Genomic DNA, 22,742 nt, shown 5'->3' with positions numbered 1-22,742 from the left:
GCAACGGCGCCGTGCGGGCTGGGGGCCGCTGGCGCTCAAGGCCGCAGCACGGGGGCGGCCATGACAGGCAGCCCCGCCCCGGCTCCCATTGGCCGGAGGAGCGGGAAGAGGCGGGGCGAAGCTTGCGCCCCCGGATGCTTCCTCCCGGGAGGCGCGCGTGCGCAGCCGGGAAGAAGGGAAGAGGACGGTTTTGGGGAGAGGTCGCTGCCTCAAAACCCGACCCGTTTTCCCGTGCGTCCCGTTACAGCAGCACGGTGAAGCCCAGAGGCTGCTGCCTCGGGGCAGTGGGCGAGCAGAGCCCTCGGACAGGCAGGAAGACACGAGCTGACGTTGCAGCGCGCACAGCGGCAACGGCTCACGCGACCCCGTGGAATCGGAGTGGTCATCTTAAACCGAGTGGTGTAAAAGGTGATGGTGTAAAGCACTGAGAACAGTTACTGAGCACTGGTACCTGTACTGTGCTGAATTACTGCGTTTTAACTACGAAAGGAGACGGTGTTTGTTTCCTTCCTCCAGACCAAAGTAACAACTTTCTCTGGTTTTGAATTGTTTCGTTTTAAATACAAAGTTATTTGTAAACTAATGGATTGTAAAGAAAGTAGGTTTTAAATTAAGGTGACTTCCAGGTCCAGCTGGAGCACGAACAAGCATCTCCCAAACTTAACAGTGGTAAGTTGCTGCTTAGTAGTAAGTAACTTACTTAGTAGTCTTAAAAAAAGACACCTCACAACTATTAAATCCTTTAAATGCTCAATGAAATTAACACATTCTGATGTAACTTACATTAGGTGAATCATACTGAAGAAAGCTTAGAAAACATGGTAACAGAAGAGATTGTCTTTTTATTTTAGAAAAAGGAGACAAAATCGGAGCTGTGCACAATGGAAGAAGTGGTTAAGGTTGATTTACACGTAGTTAACAGAACTATTCCAGTACACAGAAAGGAAGCAAAACTTGGCATTCCTGCTTAAATTCTAACACATACTGGTAAAACTAACATTTTGCAGAACATTATAAAATTAAATTATAGGAAGTATAAAGTTACAAATAAAGACAATATAAAACAGATCTTGTCTTTCAACTGTAGTTAGAGTAACATTTCCAACTTTTCTTGCAAATTTGAAGATATATGCACAGAAGAAATTAACAAAAGAGTTGAAGTAAAATAGCACCAGTCTTTTGTAGTATGGAAATGGATAGCTTGACACTTTCTCCCCTGTCCCCCACCATTCTAAAATCAATTTTAATGTTGTAAAATCTAGCACTTCAAGCTTAGGGAAATCACAACTGAGAAAATGCTTAAAGGCTGGTCCAATTTGGAAATGCTACATTTTGCTATCTGACAGACTTCCGGATACCAAAGTTCACACTCCAAAGTCCCCTCTGCTGAGCATCACAATCTACCCTCTGCTTCTCCCTGTCCACAACACTCTCCATACGGACCTATAGTCTCTTCCCTGGGATGCACCCGAGTTGCACCGAATTCACATTCTTGAATGAGAAGCTTTCAAATGTCACACGCCTGCCTCCAAACACGTGCGCAAACTCAATTTTAAAGCCATCGTTGTTTCCTTCTACTGTAAAAGAATTGTTCAAGACACAATAACAAAACACCAAACATTAATCTTAACAGTTATTTACTTCTCCTGATGTATTCATATGCTAATATGTTGTCTTTATTAAAATTATGCAGAACCTTTGTAGTGGAAAGTGTTTAAAATGCTCATCACTCAATACAGATATGATTTGGCTGACTTTCAATCCATTATTTGAGACCCTTGCACAGCTCCCTGGGTATTGATACTTCCATTAAGTCTTACACACTTGCTTCTTCTAACAGTCGGTCTTGGAAAACTTCCTTTGGGTTATCATACCTCACTGAGACAGGAGGGACCCCTTTTTTCTTCCCTCCTTTAGCAAGAGGGAAGTGAAAGAAGGGAAGAAAAATCTCTCAAGTTGGAGGGGGAAAAAAACCCCAAAAAACCAAGAATGATTGGGCAGCAATTAGAAGACCTAAACATCATTCACCACTTGCTGTACGTGGATTTTTGTTAACATCTTCTGTAGAGTTTAACACCACCTCAAATTATTATTTGCTACTAATCACAGTCGCTATTTTACCTACTTTTCAATACTTAAATCAAGTATTAAGCCCTTATTAAGTACAAAAAACGTCCTCTGAAATCACTGAAACTGTACCTGTTTACACTTCAGGGGCATGTGTCCCATTTCTTATGTCTTTTTCTCTTTTAAGTATTTGAAGAGGGAAAGAGCCATAGAGGAGAAGTAATATGAACTGTGGAATACATACAACAATGTAGAATAATACTGTTCCTACAGTATCTTGTACAGACAACTTTTCCATAAACACAACAGTATGTTTAAACATAAGGCAAATGGACACTGGAGGCCATCATTTGCATATTTCCCTTCAGGAAGTAAAAGTCCAATTTCATTTAAGTGCTATAAAAGTAATCCTAACACACGATATTGTTAAGAATTATATTTTTAAAAGCTTTTGTTATCAATGCTTGTTTGTCTAACAATCTGTTTACAGAATTTACATTTTTATGCTGAAAGTAGATTTTTTAAAAATTTATTTCCAGAGAGACACTGTTTACTACAAGTCTTACTACAGCTGATTAAGCTGGTGCTTCAACAGAATTGTAGTCTGTTACTTAGTATAGCAGCCACTGTTTTTATAATCCTTAAAACATTTGTCAGGAAGCTGTAAACAAATAATTTTCCAAGACTTATTGGCAATAAACAAAGCGATCTTTAGTCCTTTAGGATTTAAATTTCTCTGCCAAATTGGAATTTTGGGAACTGTGGAATCTACTTCCAAATTAATACTCTGGAGCAGTTTGGAAACTTGTCTCTGAGGAAGAGTCAAAATCTATTTCCAACCCAGACTCATCAGAATTTGGAAGAAAATTAGGATAGGAGTTTAAGTCTGAATGCTCCTGCATGTTAGCAGAAGCGTTTTTCATAGCTGAGTGCATGAAGCATGAAGATTCCCAGAGCCAGGTTTCAAGGTCTGCAGAAGAGTGAGGCATTTTAAGGTGGCAGTATGAAGAATGAAATTCCATAGTAGATGGGACAGTTTGACATTTTCTTAGTGATGCATAATTGTCTTTCCTGTTTAAAAAAGAAAAAAGTAAAAGATTATTAGTGTTTCAATGACATTTCTATTACTGTTCAGATGTCTGACAGGGAATCTTCGTGTAAGGAAGAACACTAGAGGAAAACAGTTAATTCTAAATGCATTTAGTGAGTTAGGATACGGAACAACAAGAAAAGGGTCTTGAAATTATCATCTCTAAAGGAAGGGCACTCTGCCATTATGTGTTGTCCTCAGAAGTAGGTAAAAAATAGTTACACTAAAAGTCACATTGTTCTGATGAGCTTAGAAGAGTAGACCCAGTTTGTACATTACTTCTTAAATAGTCCTGATCTCACCCCAGCTATCCACTTGGAATATTTGCAGATTTACCAATCACAACACTAACTGAACATTAACAAGAATAGTCTCAACGTTTACAAGTTGAGTAGCAAATATCAACTTCCCAAATGCCATCTCTGCATTCCACTTCACAACCAACTAATTATCACCAACCTGAACAGCTGGAACAGAACTTTCCTACACTCTAAACCAGCACCTGAATCACCAGGTTAGTCTTTTCCCATTTGAGAAACAGGAAACTGAAGCTGTCACCAAAAATACACAGTTTTTTCTTTAAAGTTCCCTCTCCTCTCTTGCAGTGTTTTAGGGAAAAAACCCAAACCAACCAGCAACGCCCCTCTCACACACAAAAAACCTAACTCACCATACACACACTTCAACACCAGTTTCCATACCCGAAGTTTAGGTGCAATAGAAGATACCATCCACCAGGTTAAGTTTCCTAAAAGGATTTTCAAACTGTGAACAGCGCAAGTTTTCTTGAGATTTAAGTTTGATTCCAGAACAGAAGCTAGATCTGATGATGTAAGAGGAAAAGCGTAAAAAGGTGTGGGGGGACTACTTCCTGCAAAAGCAGCAGTAAATTCTTGGTGGATGCTGAAACAAAGTACAAGCCCACAAAGAGTCACCTGTAGAATACAATGCAGGGTTCTACACAAAGAGCCTTGGGACCTAACTACCTGAAGAGGGAATCCACTTAAAGGAAGGCTTCAGAAAACTTAGAAGTTTGACAGTGTAGACAGTTCAGCGGGAGCTGATCACCTTGAAGACACCATAAAAGCATACAGCAAAAGCCACATGACCACCATGTTCTGGTTTATGGCCACAGGAAGAGAAGAGAAGCACAGGAAGGAAGAGAAACAATGTTTCTGGTTAATCATGACTCAATGACCAAATAACCCCTCTGAGAAGTCAGATCTGAGACAGTCTTGTGATATTGTGCCTTCCAAATGCCCATTTCAGATGAAGAGTCTCATGATTGGTAAGACTGGAATATGAGCATCATCAAGAAGCTGCTAAATAAGGGTAAAAGCAGGAAGATCACTATACCCAAATTTATTGTGGAAAGGAGTCAGAAATGTCATTGAGAAAAGAAGGAAAGAAGGACACTGGATTACATGTGGTATCAAATAACTGAAGAGATGACAGTAGGATGATAGCAAATATATACCAAGAACTACATTTCTGCTCACAGCGATGGCCTCAAAAGCCAACTAGTGTTATACAAGAAAAGGCTTTAACTGATTTCAGAAAGGGAGAATAGAGGCTATTTGTATACAGGTATTAAATGCTTCTGAATTCTGGATAAAACTGCATATTGTAAAAAGAAAGTATATTTACAGCCTACTATTAAAGCCACCATTTAATACTTCCAAAGGGGGGTGGAAATCCAAGCTTCAACCTCATTAAGTCTTTCATTAAGCTAGAACCTTTAACAGTAAGTTTGACTACTCTGTACTTCCGAGGGATGAAGCATATGAATCAGATCTTTCACAATGCCAATCCAGAACCTGGCAAAGCTTCTGATAAGGAAGTAGGATTAAGCAGTTCTTCTCAGACATATCAAACCTGCATTTCTGATGGGTCAGTGTATAGCATTGCCAGGGCAAAAAAGAGCATCTTTGATCTTCCTCCTTATCTAACTTTATTACTAAAACCAGGAAGACAAAAGCTCAAGAACTCTTGGCTCAAATAAAAGGGTATTTTTCATTTTAATTTAAAAACGTGCTGTATATAAAACATGGCAATGCTTTAATTAAAATAACTGCTGCAGTTAGGAGTCTCCAGTGCTACAGCCATCTCTTGGAAGCTTTTATGAAGTGTTTAAGAATTCTGTTCACTCCTAATACCTTTTTGGGCTAAATTGTCTCCCCCTTCTTCTACCTCCTACCCAGAAACTCTGGGAGTTGAGACAATCATCAGAAAAATTACAATAAAATACATATGACCTACTCTGCTGAAGTCTGGATTTATGCTTTTTCAGATCAAAATCTTAGGAGACTTCATATTTATAAGCATTTGGACCTCAGAGAGAGCCTATGTTTCTCTACTTACGGCACTAACTCTCACATGGCTGTGCAACTCTCTGTTCCAGCAACAAGTCCATGTTTTTAGCAGGAAAATCTAAGCTGAATATAATTTTTTCCTCCTCTGTTCTTCCTGATTGCTCCAGCTACTGTGGAGCAGAGAAGAAACAAGATTTCTGTTCTCAGTCCAATGCCTGCTCCATAACCCACCCCTCTCCCCAAAAAGCATAAGCCTACCAACAGGCAACACCTCTTCATCTACAGCATGTAGTAGTCATTGATAAACAAGAAGCACCAGAAAATATACTTAAGAAGCAATACTATGGATTAGAAGCAGTGAGAACTGTTTTGTATTACCTTTGAGAAAATTATTAAATCCTGTTTTAAGAGAGAAACTTATTAGTACTGGGAGCTCTGACAGAAGAAAGAGAATTTCTAAAAATGCATCATTTGCATGCAGCAGCACTCCACTTTACCTGGATGTACAGAACAGCTTGCTTTTAGCTTGGGAATAAACTGTACCAGCAATCTGACACAGCTGTTCTTGCATCCATCGAACATCAGCAGGCATGTCAGGAAACCAGTTTACTAACCTACAATCAAAACCAAAATACAATTGTTTTCTAAGCAGTAGATCCAATTCGTGTTATATTTTTTACATACTATGTCCAACATTCAACACAGTAACACAGCTTTCATTCTCCCCAAGTTAACTCCCCCACCAAAGTCTCCAGTTCTTCCCAACTTCCCTGAATTCCCATCTAGCCCACTCATCTCTTTTCTACAAGCTAAGAAAAAGGGCAGCACAGACCACTGCATCTCTGATCTATGCTGAGTGGCTGACCAGTATGTGTGTTCCACACCCTGTGACCAACATTTAGGAAGCCTGCAAAACACTCCTGTCTCCAAGACCTCTTTCTGTGTGGTAGGAGCTTTCTGGTCAGTTTCAACTTAGGCGGAAGAGGAAGGAAGAACAAAAGAAAAGCACAATGGAAGAACAAATAGAAGGCAGAAACAGAACAATGTCACAAATGTATTTTTTTCCTTATGTTGCTCTTAACAGAAGCCAGTTAAACCAGAGGGGGACAAGGGGGAAAAGCCCCCACAAAAATTCTCTTGAAACTTGCTTCCTCCCCATCCACCAAAAAATGGCACAGAAGTGCCAAATTAAGTAACAAAATATCTTACTGAAGTTCTATGTAGTTCCATTTACCGAACATTTGATTTTTCAAGTATTTTCTAAAGACAGTAATGACATCTGCTGCTCAAGGACTGGAATTCTCTTAAGCAAGCACAAAGCTTAGGGTTCATAGTGCATTCTTTTAGCACAATTTCTCCTTTACAGGAATTGAAAAACTTACAAAATTAAGACCTGTTTCAAAAGCACAACTTTCAGTCAACCTAAACAAACCTGGTAAGAAAATTTATATGGTGAATAAACTCTGGATTTCACTCCTGACTCAGAAAGAACCTAAAGCACAAGGACTATCTGGATAGAGTTCAAATACCACTGCAGAATACAGTAATAGTAATAAAGAATGTACTCCTGGAAAACACAGTTAAGAGTGCTTCTTTCGAGCAATTACAAGACAGCTACTAGTAGTAAGAATAAATTGTTTAGGAATCTTCTTAGTATGTTTATTTATCTAGCCTTAGACTATAAAGGCTTTAGGAGGATGCATTATGTAGGTAGAAATATTGGTCTTCGGACAGTTACCACTTGAATTCTAGAGTACTAGAATGCCTACAACACTGAATAAGCTCTCAGTGAGTAAATTTCCAAAAGTATAATAATTCTAAAATGGTTCATTAAAAGTTCCTTACCGTAAAGCAACAGAGTAAGCGGACTCCACTGGTAGTGTATACGGTAGCATCAGATAGGATATCACTCGCATTGGGAACAGTTTAGAGAACTGAGCATAGAATCCATTCTGTTCTTTACAAGCTTCCTGCAGTGCTTAAGAATAATTATTTTTGAAAGAGATGTTAGACTATTCGAAAACTGTTTAAATAATTTGTTCAAAGTTGGTAATCTTCAGTCAACATTATCAAGTGTTACTGAATAAGGCTCAGATAGAAAATTAAAGAATTAATCTCAAGGCACTCTTACCATAAACCTTCTCTATGTTTTTTTAAAATATGGGAAACACAGACTCATACCACAGAGACAAAAGGCATTACCCAGAACTTAAGCAATAAGTCTAAGAATTAATTTATAATAAGAGGATGTAAAGTTCACCTCTCCAAAAATACTTATGTATTTTAGGTAGCATTCCTGTCTTGTTAGACACTCTGTAACTCTAAGGAGTTTGTTTAAATTCTAGAGTTCTGCATATACCAGTTGTTACATATAGTTGTAAGAAATATCACACTTCAAACTTTGTTCTCCTAGGCCACTGGGATCACAAATTTCAGATCTTGAAAATACCAACCAGCATGCACAGAAAACCCCTAGGTAAAAGTTATAAAGAAATATCAGAAGTGGTTTTGGTCTATTAACAGCTTATTAAAAAGACAGGAAAGCCAGAGAACTAGAAATCTACAGAAGTCTGTTTTAAAAATAAGATGGGGATATCCAGCGTTTGGATTTGAGGTTCAACTTCGGTGTGAAATATATGCTTACAAAAATACTGGGCATATACAAAGTTTATCCAAAACCAAATGAGAATTCAATTCACGACTCCGTGGTGTTGAAAGTAGCTCCTTCCTCCTGCTTCAATGTTATTTCTGTAGCTAAATCAAAACGTACACGTTCACATTTAGTAAGTATTTAAGGAACTTTTTTGGGTTGAGCTAGTCTCTCTAATATTACAGGCAGTTATAAGATTAAATAAAAAGCACCTTATGCAAAGTATAAGAGTAAGCAGGGGAAAAAAATAAATCAAAGTTTGCCATTCAAAGTTACAGGAAACAGTCTGAAGCATGTACCTTTACGAAGTCTAGGAGGTAGACTCTCAAATATGCTCTTCTCCAAAGGCCACGGATTTTGCTTCAGCTGGTCATTAAGTACTTCCACTTTCAAAGTTTCTACTCTGTTATTTTCTGTCAATATTTTTTTCTTCATATGGTCAATGTGTTGTGCAGCCTCATGAGGATTTCTTTGTGTGAAGGACAAGTGGATATAAATTGAGTCATTCAGAATACCTGAAAGAGTCAAGAGCTTCCACTTAGGCTTGATCCATGGGTCTTCAGAGTACCTGTGCAGTACCTGTAGTCTGTGTATCTGTACAAAGGCCTATCCTGAGGGAACATTATCTACCCAACGTCAAATACACTTGCTCTTATAATCCCACAAATGTTTAATCACAGTGATGAATACTCTTTTGCAGGTTTAGGTCTTACTTTAAAACAGGTTCTAAAGAAAAGGAAAAAGTGAACAATTAACTGAAACTGGAGTGGAAACATTCAGTCATTTACCAAAGTTGTTTTCCAGCAAGAAAGCAAATTATTTAAAGGAGAGGAGGAAAACTGATTTAATATTTATTTGAAAGAAAACACCTAAAACACATCACACATTTGGAAAATTTAACATGGCATGTATCACATGAGTACTTTGAGGCATTGCCACAACAGGGTGGAGAAGGAAAGCGAGTAGGGTACAATATTGTTTTAAGATATATCCAAAGTACAGATCTGAATCAACATTGGTTGCCTTGCAAAACAGGTGCCAATTAAGAAATAGCACTGATAATTACGTTAGAAACAAGCACTAGATAATGAGCACAAAGTGAAAATACGAGAAGAGTATTTATACTCGTTTCCAGAAAATCGTTACAAAGTTATTCATATATGAAGACTACCAAATTTGACTAGGATCCATACCTACACACAACAGAATCTGTATCCTGCTTACAATTACTCCTAAAAGACTATGCAGTGTCTTTCAGGACACTTTTGTCTCTGTCAAAAGAATATGCAGTGAATTTACCAAAAAAGTTATCTGAAGTGTTACAGATGGGGGGAAAAAAAATAACTCCTACAGTTGAAATAACAAGAAAGGAGATGCATAATGAATGCGTTCAGAAAGGTTATAATTATCACTGATTAAGCTTGAAGCAAGACAAACCTGTGACAGAATAAGAACAAAGGTGATCACAGGATCAGTAGTGTGAAAAGAACAATAGTGCAATACACAGAGGACATGAGGAAAAGACGCCAAGGAAGAGCTGCAAGGAATCTCAGATATTAGTGTCAGATGGAAACACACACAGGAAACTTCAGGTACTTCAGTACCTGAAGGGGGCCTACCCTACAAGAAAGCTGGAGAGGGACTTTTTACAAGGGCATGTAGTGACAAGGGGTAATGGCTTTAAGCTAAAAGAGGGTAGATTTAGGTATTTGGAAGAAATTCTTCACCATGAGGGTGGTGAGGCACTGGAACAGGCTGCCCAGAGAAGCTGTGGATGCCCCAACCCTGGAAGTGTTCAGGGCCGGGTTGGACGGGGCTTTGAGCAACCTGGTCTAGTGGAAGGTGGCCCTGCCCATGGCAGGGGGGTTGGGACTAGATGATCTTTAAGGTCTTTTCCAACCCAAATATGATTCTATGAAACTTGTGGGTGCAGTGCAACAATGGAACCCATCTTAGCACAGACAACCACAAATTACAGGCTCTTTGTATAGCTTGTGCTTTTAATCACCTGGTAAAAGGTATAAAGCAGGACTCTCTCATTAAATATTTAATAATATTACTAGAAAAACAAACTCTTAAGCAGAACCGTGACGTTCTTTAACACTGAAGAAAATTGTTCCAAGAAAACTTGAATATTTAATGTTTAGTTATAACAGAGTATAAACAGTGAGCACATCAATCTATGACTGCATTACAATACTGCAGCTGGTACTATCTGTAACAGTGCAAACATCACATTTCAGTTTCCATTCCTCTAATCCAATCCAGTACCAATTCGCTTCTTCATCCAAAGACTACAGGGGCAAGGCATAGTTAACACATGGTTAACTTCATGCTAATATCAAGTTACTGTCTTTAACTTGTTTGTCTCAAAGTGTGCATAGCAATAACATTTATTAATATAAAATATGTTACTAGAATTCTAGCGGTAGAGCAGAGCAACTTTCAATTCTTCTTCCTAAACTTATCTGGGTCCCAACAACTGCTACATTACAAGTAATCTTCTTCTAAAGTCTTTTATGATACAGTCTGAGGATTTGTCTGTGACTGAGTTTATATTGTTGTTAGCCAGCTCCCAGTTCTAGACTATAAGGCTTTACATAGAAATTCACCTGGATGATAGCAGAGAGGTGGTGATAAGAAGATACAGGTTTCACAGGAGTAGGAAACAATAGCCTATTCCTATCCTAATAATATGATTTCCCTAGAATTGGAATTCTTTGGTAATTTCACTTAACAATACCTTAACATTCACTTCACACAAATGTGACAAAAATCTGAAAGTTCAATTTCTGTGTGGCAGCACAACTTATCTCAGGTGAATAGTTACTACAACGATGTGATTTCTATGAGAACTAAACTTAACCACGATCCCTTCAAAAACCTCAAAGACCTAGTCCCTCCTTAGCTACATACAACCCCCTCACCCCCCCCCCCTTTTTTTTTTTAACTCAGGTTAAGACAACATCATCTATAATTATCCACAAGTGTAACATACCATTCTCTTTCAAGAATTTAAGGGCATCTGAATATCCTTGCTCACAGATCTCTCCTAGTACCTGCAAGGACAGGGTAAGTGAGTCAGACAAATAAACGGAGATTCAACTTAAGGTCAACAGTTTGCAGGATGAAAAGCCACTTCCATCCACCCTCCATTCTTGTAAGAAAAATCTACATTAACAATGGCTATAATTCAACAGATCTGGGTTAATATATCTACTGTGACAATGCATACATAATCATGCGTATATGAACTTATCTTTCAACTATTACAGATGCACTGAATTATTCACATAAAATGACAGCATTCTAACAATTTGCAAGAGTTTCCTCCCCTTTTGTTTCTTTGACTAGCCTTTCAGCAGATGCAAGCAATAATGAAACAGGGTGGCTTGGAGTACGCCAATTCCCCTCCTTCCCTCCCAGTGCTTCCCACTTCCCAAAACTATGAAAAGTCAGCTGTGCAATTCTTATGCTCAAACTCAGACTTAGTCTTCCATATGAAAACATCTTTCACCAGATGCAACACCAGCTCACCTACACAGTAGTCCTAGACAAAAAAAAAAAAAAAAATAAAAAAAATTAAAGCCTACATAAGTAGAATTTAACATTTTTCTTCAAGTGGTCAAAAAGCCCTCAATTAAAAAAATATATCTATACCAGTCAGGAACATTTCTTCCCCTCTGTAGTATATCCCAAGCCAACTGGCAAAGTCTGTTTTCATTTTTTCAGCTTCCACAATGGCAATTCAAGAGCATTTCCCTCATCAAATCTTCAATTAACAGCGCTTAGCAAAGTTTCAAGGCAACTTGCCTGCATGAAGTGTTAATTGAGAACATTACAAAACCAGGAAGCTTTAGAACTTCTTCTAAGTTCTGAAGCACCTGGTTAACAAGTAAACATGAAAGGACTACAAACTGACAGTTATTAATTTACCAATGTTGATTTTATGATAGAATCCTGTGCTAATTCCCAAATAAATACTGAAAGCCAATAGCAGGACATGCATTTTTATTCTGAAAGAGACTAAAAATAAGGTGAATTAAGACAAACTATGAAAAAAATAGAAACAAGAAGAGAAATGTCACCAGAAAACTCTACATAACTAGATGAATGCTAAGATTACTGTAGCTTTCTGCAAAAGCAAAACTTTTATATGGAAAGATGTTTTAGTAACTACATGAAGGCAGAGACTTACCTTAGGTTCTGGTGGAAAGAGCGCTTGTGTTAAACGATAAAGGTTCCCTAAACTGAGCTGAATGCTGGTGTTGGTCACATTCATTTCATGGAAGTTGGCAGAATTCCCCTTTGGACAGATATCACACTCCCCGGCAAAAGGCGAAACTGTGATGGTATTCTTAGATTCGTAGTGAGGTAAGTTGTCACTGATTCCTCCATCCACATAGCGCTACAAAAATTAACAGAAATAAGAAGTCTCAAAGGCTGAAAATTTCTAACTAGCAGACTTCCCATGCAAGAATTAAATAGCATTTAAGACTGTAACAGAACAGTCTCTGCCTATGCTCCCGGACTAAACATTTTGAGTAGCGTGCTTTGTTCCCTAATGCTAGCTAAAAAACATTCCTACCTGTAGTTCCATAGACAGCCTAAGAGTATTCTATTTGGGATGTTTCTGTATGTTTAAGAAAGAGCAAGTCCATTTTAAAGATCATAATCCTACAGAACATCCAGAAACAGAGTAGTACAGCGGCCTCCTCTTCCTCAAAGGAGAGCATCAACCAAAGAGCTACCAAGGTACTTCTTTAGAAAGAATACGAGTAAAAGAATAACTCTATGATTCAAAGCTCAAGTTCTGTGATACTAAACCATTTAGTTAGAATAGCAGTAACTTGAAATTACTCTTAGTAGTTAGAATTTGATATAAAAGCATCAAAAATATTTGGACATAAAGAAACTGCAAGTAAAAATGGACAATGCTTCAGAAACCTTGTCAACAGTCATGGATATATATTCTGCTTTGAGTGCAAGTTTAGAAGCTGTTCCAGGTTATGCTTTTGTCTCCTTTGCATTGAATTGCCCATTTCTGTAGTTTTAGTGCATCACCATCTCAGACATTTTAAGATCCAAGAACTGAAGAGTTCTGTATTGGGTTAACCAATCTATAGTGCAGCAGCTATGGCTAAAGACAACTCCTCAACTCTCTCACAACAGCCATCTTTCCAGTGGGGCCAACTGTAGCTAGTTTGTTCTGACAGGGGCAAAAGACCACCAGCTTAGCTGGTTTAGTGGCTGCATTCTCCTTCTTCCTAACTAGGCAACAGACATAACCTGTAGGTCCTTGTAAAATGTAAATGTAACAGAGCAGGTGATTTGAGCAGGAATAACTTGGATTACCAATTTCATCTGCCTTGATACTCACTCCCTGCCCATTCTGAGAAACAAATTAGGAATCAGGAAAAGGACAGCTCAGAGCAATTTATCCAACATACTCTTCTAGAGCAGCCTGTTTCTACCTGTCAGCTTTCTCGGATGCAAGACTTCCTATAGGTGTATAATGCAGTCACTAAAGTACCCATGCAATCACCAAGTCCTTTGCGGAAGTATCAAGTACAATACAACAGGTTTGGCAAAGAAGGAGCCATAGCATGCAGCCTTCTCATGAAATTACTAAAAGGTGGAAGTATGCATCCGAGTCACTGTTCTATAGAGGTAAATGGTTTTAATTATTTGCAGTTTCTGCCTATCTGTTCCCCCTAGTAATTTTTTAATCTAAAACCATTGCTGTTTTTGAAAGGGGTAAAAAAAAACAAACAAAACCCACCATACCCAAAAGATTCACAACTGGCAGTTAGATATACTTGCTGAAAGTTATCCTTAAGTCTTTGTTTTAAAGTATACATGCATGAAGCACCAAGCCAGTAAACATCAAGTTGCTACCAAGTTTACATACTTGACATTCTACTGTGTTTAAGACCTACAGGAGTCATGCCAAGCATATGCAACTGTGGTATTCTTACCAAGTTACATCAAAAATGCCTCCTAAGCATTAAAATCCTGTCAAAATAATTGCAAAGATCAAAAGGACACAATGATTCCTTCCTTCCCCTTCCCTCAAAATAGAACCAAATAAAGCATCACTTGCATGTTTTTGTACTCTGAACTAAGCCTTTTAAAATAACATTGTTGTCTGGTGACAAGAACTGAATAGCCAGATTAGCCTGGATCTACCTAAACCTTGGATTCAGTCCAACGTCCTGTTTTCATAACACCTTTAATCTGGAATAGTTTAAGGAGACATACAAGGTTTAGAAGTACAGATAAAGAAAAATCCCTATACAGTTCTAATCACTTTTGCTTAAATTTCAGCATGAAGAAGAAAATACATTTCATGTCTATCCTTGACCTTTTAGCACTTTTAGCACTTCCAAATTGCCTTGAGAACAGTCTGTAATCAACCACTGTTACAGATGGTTTGAGTTTTCTTTCAATATTCTTCCCCTCTCCTTGTGTAAGGAGCACCAAAGTTGGAAGGAAAGCACATGCAAGTTAATACACTATAACAAAAAGCCATGAATGTCACTGCCGTGATTCGAAATGCATGCCTGCTTCCAGACCTGTTAATCAAAACACCTACAACAAACTATACTTAACTTTTCTGCAGTTGTTTCCCCTTTAACGGGGGATTTTAGAAAAGCCAGTATAGCCATGAAGTATTAAGAGGTTTTATAATCAACAGTTCCTGTGACTAGAACAGACTAGTATACTGACACTCTACCTTTAAAAAGCAACCTTTCTTACACTGAATACAAATAACAGAAGACATTACAAAGCTTTGTTTATAAGTTGCCCTGAACAGGGAACTTTAATCCAGTTTTAAGGCAGATCTACCTACAGCAAGAACACAAAGATTAACGATAAACTACCTTACAAGATTATTTGTTTTTTAAATAAACATGTATAAGTGACTCTTCCTGAAAATTTGTGCGGGTGAATGAGCATCACTTTCTTCAATAAATATTTATCCTTAAGTTAAACACTTGCTAGCTTAGAATACCCTTGTTTAATTACTGCATCAGCAAGCAAGAAATTTAAGAGAGAGCGCGCAAGCATGTGTGTGTTTTGCAGGGTAGAAAAGAAATATACATAACAGATCTTCCACACATTTAGTGTTTTCTTGCTTGTTTGAAAAGTTGCAACATACAGCTACAGTACTAGAAGCTATGATGAAGGTATTTATTTTACAGTAGCATAACTAAAAAAAAATCTTAGTATTTTCAGAATAGCTAGAACTATTTTTAGATCTTAACAATAGAGACTTACCACACCTCTAAATGACGGTGGAATTAGGCCACAATAAATAGGGACAAATGCACTACAGATTAAAGCCTGTAGGAAAATGAGACCATATAAATTAAATGGTAACTGTTCTATTATTGAAATTATCATTTATCTTTATCTCTTTAGATGTCAGCAAGAACAACCAAGCAAGCAACAAAAAAAAACCCCAGCAAGTACACTTGAATAAAAAGAAGGGGGGGAAGGCTATTATCAAGCGTTATTTTAAACATGATGAGGGTATTCCGCATTTCTTTTTTAGAATGTAACCACACTCCATCTAAAAAAAATTATAAGACTCACTAAAAGACCATTTCTAGAAATGCTAATTAGCAAGGACAAGTTTATGATCATTCATTCACTCAAGCTGTACATTTTCTGAATAACCCAAATAACTAACTGGGGACACAAATATCAACATTCTGGGATCATATTAAACTAGCTTTATAACTGATATTAAGAATTTTTAAAAGCTATTTTTGACTGTTTCTTAATAATTGCTTTTATAAGAATGACCTTAAAAAAATTCTTATACATGAAGGATACAGTTTCATTAGATAAATGCCTTCAAAGTGCAGTGTATCTTTTTTAAGATTGATCCCTTGCACCTACTCACTGGAACAGTTTGCAGATACATTGACTGGGAAAACTATTAAGTGAATTTAGTGTAATGAAGCTTGAATTAATCCTTAAAACACTGTCAAAGTCACAATATCCTAAAATGTTTAGAACAGAAATCCAATGGATGACGTTAAATGGACTTAAGATTACAGAAACTTTTAAAAGTCACCAAAAATAAACATACCTGGACAACTTCTTCTTTAGAGTTAAAATTAGATATCAATGTATTTTTACCATCTGATACTCTGGTTAGTGAAATACACAGTCTGCCCGATGACAACTGGTGAGTGTTTTCTGGAAGATTTCTCATCAGTCCGTCTCTTATTATCTTTATCACATTAAAGGAAGGATGAAGAGGACCAAGATTTCGCTTTCTAGCTTCTTTGGCTAACGCCAGAACATCTGCACAAGCTTGAGCTGAAAATAAAATGCGTTTAATTTAAGCACAGAAGATATGTCAAAAAAATCAAAAAAACACACTTCCAGTAATAAAGCACGTCTAGAGCTCCAACTTCTCTCTCCGATTGCTAGCATGAAAATTCAATAGCTTTTAAACAGATAAAATAACTGTCCGGTAGTGTTTAACAGAGTTTAGGAGTTTTCTGAGGGGAAAAAAAAAAAAGTCACTTGACACTTACAAATAGAACTCCTGGTGAAGACCCAGCCACTAAGTTACTTATATGTTATTTATATGTAGACTGTAGGTGTAAAATACCCATATAAGATGCTTCAGTTAGGAATTATTCATTCCAGAAACACATTCTTTAAGAAAAAACAAAGATGAGTGACCTTCCGTAAGCATGTATGCACGGACATATTCCATATGCAACATCCATAAAAACCTACGGTGTATGATGCACAGATTTAAGGTCCACAGTACATCTGCTGAAGAAGCAGAGCGCCTGGGTTCATCACAGCTAGTAACACTTGTTGGACTTCAACCAAACTTAAGGTTTCAGGGCACCATTTATCTTAATTTATATGTAAACACAGTAAAGGAGATATTAAATGTGAACTTATGGTAAGGAACGTCAGGAGGGAAGTTTTTAAAGCAGTGGGTAAGGAATGTGGAGGAGATCTGTTAACACCTCTCACACAGCTTTCCACCTAAATAGGTGCATTTTTACCAATATGTAACAGACATGTAAGAATTTTTTCTCCAGTTAAATCAGCATTTGGGAACTAGATCAAACCACTACAGAAGACACGACTGTTCCTGAAGAACACTAAAAGCATTTTAACAACCACACACCTAGTCATAGTAAGAACAGCAGCTCATCCACCTGCAATGTTTTGTTTGAATTTTTAATGTCATGTTTCTCCAGGGCATACTTTGAAGGAATTGCCTGATAAGCTCGTCAACTTGGAAGAGGAAAGGGGGTGGGGAGGAAGGTCAAAGTAACAGGTTATTAACCTGAGTGATATGCTACAAGGTCATCTAAAAATATTTTCAGGACTTGCATATTTTAACTTACATAGACTCTTTCTAGAATAGATAGGATTCAACTTACCAAGTTAAATGTGAGCGCTGCACTGGAAACAACTCTGCTTAAGCCTCTGAGATAAGATTAATTTCCAAAAATATTATCTTTCTACAACATTATTTCCCCCCCCTCAAATAGCAATACCTAAACCTTTCTCATTCTTAACACAGTAAACCAAGAGTCTATGTTCAAAAGACTATCCCTAAAAAAATCTGAGGTATCAGACATACTCCATTTTTACCATCACAATTTTTTTCATTCCGCCCTTGCAGAGTGAAGCCTTGGTCCATCAATCAATCCACTGATACCAGTAGCCTGACCCCACCTCCCACCCCAGAAGACAGCAAACAATTTAGATACAGCTCACTGTTCATGGTCAAATATATGCTTATGTTAGTAAAACACATTTTACATGCAATTAAAACATGGCACAAGTCACATTCTGGCAAGTGAAGACGTTATTTCCAAAAGTAGTTATGTAGACAGTTTTAGCAGTTCTGTTTTTCATACACTCAGATATAAATTACCACCTCCTTTTTTTTTTTAATAAACTAATTTAACAATGTTAAATGTTCTAAACTTTCTAAAGAGAGAAATCAGGCACGTTGCAGGAGTCTGAGATACTGAACTACAAGAACAAGGAACAGCAGTCTTAGTGCATACATTAATTTCCTTTTGCAAAATAAGTACATCTTTGAAACCTTATGCACTAAGCAAGTAAATTGCTTGTTCTAAAAAGCAGACCAAGAGCACTGGGTGCATGGACACATGAGCAAACAAATACACACGCTCTCACTTCTCTGCCAGGTCTTGACCCTGTTTTTCTAGCTAGCATCCTGTCAAATTGAAGCTCAAGCTATTACTTAAGTTTGAAGCATGGTAACATCTTCATTCATTTGCACTGCAAGCCTGCTTCTGCAGAAAAAATAAAGTAAACCAGTGCCCTCTACTAACCTTGCGTTGTGACTATTTACCTCTCACCGTAAAAAATGTCAGACAACTATCAGCTCACTTTACATACCCCATTAAAGGGCTGCAAAACTGATGACCTCTGACAGTTTAGATCTGAACTCCTCTCATTTCCACTTTCTTTCAAAAAGAACTACCCATCAAATGAAATTTGATTTCACAGTTTACCCATCTCTTCCACATACAAGAATTTCTACATTTGAGGTAGTCTATAGGGAAAAAATAAGAAAAAAAAAAATCAAGTTTACATGTTTCATTTATTGTAACCTATTTTAAATACGAGAAGAGTTCCTAAGCAAAAAAAACCCAATATGTTGTGTCTAACTAAGAGTATGTGGTATTAAAGTACTGAAAATTTAAAAAACTGTTCATTATTAATTCAACAGACTTCAAAGTATTCCAGCTTCTTTCCTTCTCCCTTCCTTCCTCAACAGGACTAAAATACAGTTACCTCTTAGGCTGGTGTATTCCAAAATGGGATCTTCTCAGAAAGGGACAGAGGGCTAGAACTGAAGTCAGACTGGAATTTTAAGCAGACCTTGGTACATCTGTTTTGGTTTTTTTTAAACACAAGGGAGCTACAGGAATTAATGTTCCTATTAAAGGTGAACTGTTTCTAGTTATACTTCTATATTCCTATTTTTAATGGTTAAATAACTATTAATTCATTTCCCACAGAGTAAAACCTGACATTGTATTTACAGTCCCCACCAAATCTATTCTCTTTAGTGCCCCACTAGAATGGATGATCACATCACCACCAAAATACCAGATCTCCAAGACATCCATGGGGAAGATCTAACAAGAGACGTGCACCTTAACAGCTCCAGTTTGGAATAGCCTGGAATGCACTTCAACCTCTAAAGAACAGTCACCTCTAAGCTTCTCCCTCTACCTTCCCCCAAATTCAATGAAGGAAACTTCTTCCTCAGTCTGGAAAAGTACACTATTTTTCCAATTCAATGGCTAATGTTTACATTTATTCAAAACAGTCTCTCAGTTTGCCTATCCACCGGATAATATGAAGCACAAAGAAACCCCTTTATTTAAAACATCCGGCTACAAACCTGTAAGAGATGAAATATGTACATCAATTTTAGTCAAAACCCCTGTTCATATATATACACATACACATTCCAGTTTTATGTGCACCAACAAGCATACTAATTCAGGGCTGGATCCAGTCAAGTCTTGAACACCTCCAGGGATGGAGATCCCACAACCTCCCTGGGCACCTGCTCCAGCCTCACGGTAATTTTCTTTTCCTTATACCTAATCAGAATTTGCCATGTTCCAGGTTGTGTCTGCTGCCTCTCATCCTTCCACTACCCACCTCTGAGAAGAGTCTGGCTCTGTCTTCCCACAGTGAAATGCCACTGTGAAAACATGTGGGACTTAGAACCACAACTGCAGAAATAATAAATACTGCATATTAAAGTGTATCAATGCAAGGGAGGAGTATAATATGAACTAATGAAATATATCAAATTATACCACATAGTTTTTCTTTAGCGCTTATTTACAATCCTCTGCTTTCACACAAACTCACAAAAAATTAACAGCTAAAAAGATACAGGACTAACATGGGAATACCTTCTTAGTTTGATGAATTTACAGTGGTTCACAGATTTTAGAATGTGGCTGGTTTTGAATTGTCTTCCAACATTCCCAAATGGCTTTTTGTTTTTTTTAAAGTTTCCAGAAGAAACACACTTGCCCATGAAATACAATAACTTGGGCAGTGATCGCACACATACTAGCTATTCTATTAGTCGGAGAAAAGCAAATATCTCAGTTGGCATATGAGAAGGGAAAGACAAGGGAATAATTTAAAGTCTGCAAGTCTCAATTATTAAAATGCTAAAAATTTAAAAAACTGTTAATGACGTATACTTTAAGGTAAACAATATCAATTTTTTGTGCTTAAGAGCATTTCAAATATTTAAAGCAGCTTCCTTCTTAAATAATTTACAATGACTTAAGACTTAAAATTGGATACGTTCTAAAAATAAATAGCTATTGTAGATAAATACGATTTGTTTTAAAAGCTGATATTAGGCCCATAGTAATTCAGGTGTGTTACGTTACGACATTACAGCAGAATTGAATGAAAAAGTTTCAGTAGCACAAGTTTATTGCTAAAGCTTTGAAGAAATTAAGCATACGTGATAGAGATCAATGGCTAAGCAGCAGGGACAAGCATTTCTCAGCTTTACTCTCTTGCACATACAGAGAACTTCTGTTCATTTTAGTCAGTGAATTGTTCCCTCAGAAATTCAAAAGCAAAACCCAAACCCTCTCCAAATTCAAAACAAGGAAAACCATTTTTAGATTTCCAGATATTTCATACACTTTTTTAACTGCATTCCAGTCACTATCCTAAACACCTTGGTATTTTACTTTTATCAAGCTTGCTTTAACGTCTAGCATGTCTAATTCACTAGATAAATGTATATTTGGGTTCTCACGAGCCCTAAATAGGTATACTTCTCCCACTGCTAGAAAATAAGTGCTTGTTTCACAAAAGAGACTACATTTAGTTACAAACTAACATCTTTTATCCAGTACAAATACCAAACAAGATTAACTCTACTACTTAAATCACAATTAAAATCAGTGATTTTATTCAACCCACTGTTTCTAATCATATACCTAAATGACCTATCCAATATACACTGTGCACAGATTAAAGAGGAAAAGCACATTAAAGCTAACCTAAGCCCTGACCTTAACTCTCTTAGCAGTACCCCAAGAAAGGAGCAGCTTTAGAGGAAGCAAGTTAAAGCTAACTGAAACTTCACGTGCAAAGGTAACTAGGGAAGAGATGCATTATCTCCCAATAAAGTGCAAATACTTTGTTTCAAACTGATGACAGGGTTAGTCCGCTTGCTTTGAAGGGTGTTAGGATTCAGCTGGCTCCCGCTCACCCAACAATTTTTAATTCCTCCGCTTTGCAGAAAGGTAAGCGCAGCGGTCACCAACCCGGTATTTGCAACTCCGAGGCCCGGCGGCACGGGAACTCCTCAGACGGACACACATACCTGTCCCTGAGGTAGTAAACTCCGACCGTTTGACTACACAAGTGTTGAAATCGGATGAGGCATCGTCAAGACCGTTCCTTGAGCCCGGGAGGTTGCTAAACGTCCATCCAAGGTGAAGACACGCTAACTTTACCACCTGCCTCTTCCCCCACCCTCAAGGAAACACACCATTTTTGTGCATTTTACTCGGCGGCGAGATGTGCACGGGGTGAGAGGTAAGGGAAGAGAAAAAAAAGCCAGCCCGGCACCTACAGCGCCACATAACCCGCTCGGATTTACTGTCATAAAAGGGGTCACGTTCCTCTTTGGGGGCAGAACAGGAGAAAGAGAGAAAAAGAGCCAGTCCCGCCCCGCCAGCCCGCAGCGCCCCCCGGGGCCGCGGCGCTCCCCGGGGCCGCAACAGCAGCCGGCCCGCCACACCCGCCCCTTCCCGCAGGCCCGCTGCGGGGCACGGGGGACGCGCGGCGGCTCGCCTCGCCTCAGTCACCTCAGCCCGCCGCCCCGCTCCCCTCAGCCCGCCGGACCCCCCGCCGCCGGGCCAAAGGGCGGAGCCGCTGACCCAGAGAGCCGCCTCCGACGAGCACGGCGCCGGCGAGCGCCCCGGCGGAGGCGCCGTAGATGTGCCGGGCGTCGCGGATGACGTGGGGGGCGCGCTCCTGCAGGCAGGTGGCGGCGCCGATGTGGTAGACGCCCAGGAAGCCGCAGCCGGCGAACGAGACGCTCCAGCCGCGCTCGCGGTCCAGCATCGTCAGCGCCGGGCGAAGAGCGGCGCGAAGAGCGCCGCCCGCGCGCGAACCGTTAGGGAGAAGCCAGCTCCCGCAGCAGCAGCCGCTGCCGAGCGACTGAGGCGCGAGCGGCGGGGCCGTCCTGCGGCTTACACGGCGGCCGCGCCCAGCGCCGGCGGCCCGCGCAGCAGCCAATCCCGCGCTTCCGCTCGCCCCGCCCCGGTGGCCCCAAGGCGCCCCAGCCAACCCCAGGGCAGATGCAAATGAGGTCCCGCCTCCTGTCGCTCCCCCTGTCAGAGGGAGGGCGCGCTGCTGCGTGACCCGCGCCCCGCGTGGCACGGCCGCGGTCCCGAGTCCCCCGACCTCCTCCGCCCCCTCGCCTACCGCGGCCTCCCCGGGCCCTCCTGTCCGCCCTTTGGGGCGGGTGGCTCCTCCCCGCCCGCGAGCGAATCGGTCCCGCGGGGCTCGTCCCGCACACCCCACGCAC

General features: G+C 39.3%; 1 protein-coding gene across 1 annotated transcript; it reads right to left on the bottom strand.

The window, feature by feature from the left end:
* Nucleotides 1-2,846: 2,846 nt before the first annotated feature.
* Nucleotides 2,847-22,276, bottom strand: LOC104251186 (1-acylglycerol-3-phosphate O-acyltransferase Pnpla3). Its single transcript, XM_059816653.1, has 9 exons — nucleotides 22,090-22,276; nucleotides 16,221-16,453; nucleotides 15,401-15,466; nucleotides 12,318-12,527; nucleotides 11,118-11,178; nucleotides 8,419-8,634; nucleotides 7,315-7,447; nucleotides 5,967-6,083; nucleotides 2,847-3,138 (listed from the first exon to the last, which is right to left on the bottom strand). Exons 1-9 carry the CDS (start codon nucleotides 22,274-22,276, stop codon nucleotides 2,847-2,849), a joined length of 1,515 nt encoding a protein of 504 aa, XP_059672636.1.
* Between the last annotated feature and the right edge of the window lie 466 nt (nucleotides 22,277-22,742).

Source organism: Gavia stellata, chromosome 4 (genome assembly GCF_030936135.1).
Source record: "Gavia stellata isolate bGavSte3 chromosome 4, bGavSte3.hap2, whole genome shotgun sequence".
Taxonomy (NCBI): Eukaryota; Metazoa; Chordata; class Aves; order Gaviiformes; family Gaviidae; genus Gavia; species Gavia stellata.
This window is presented reverse-complemented; position numbering and strand designations above follow the sequence as displayed.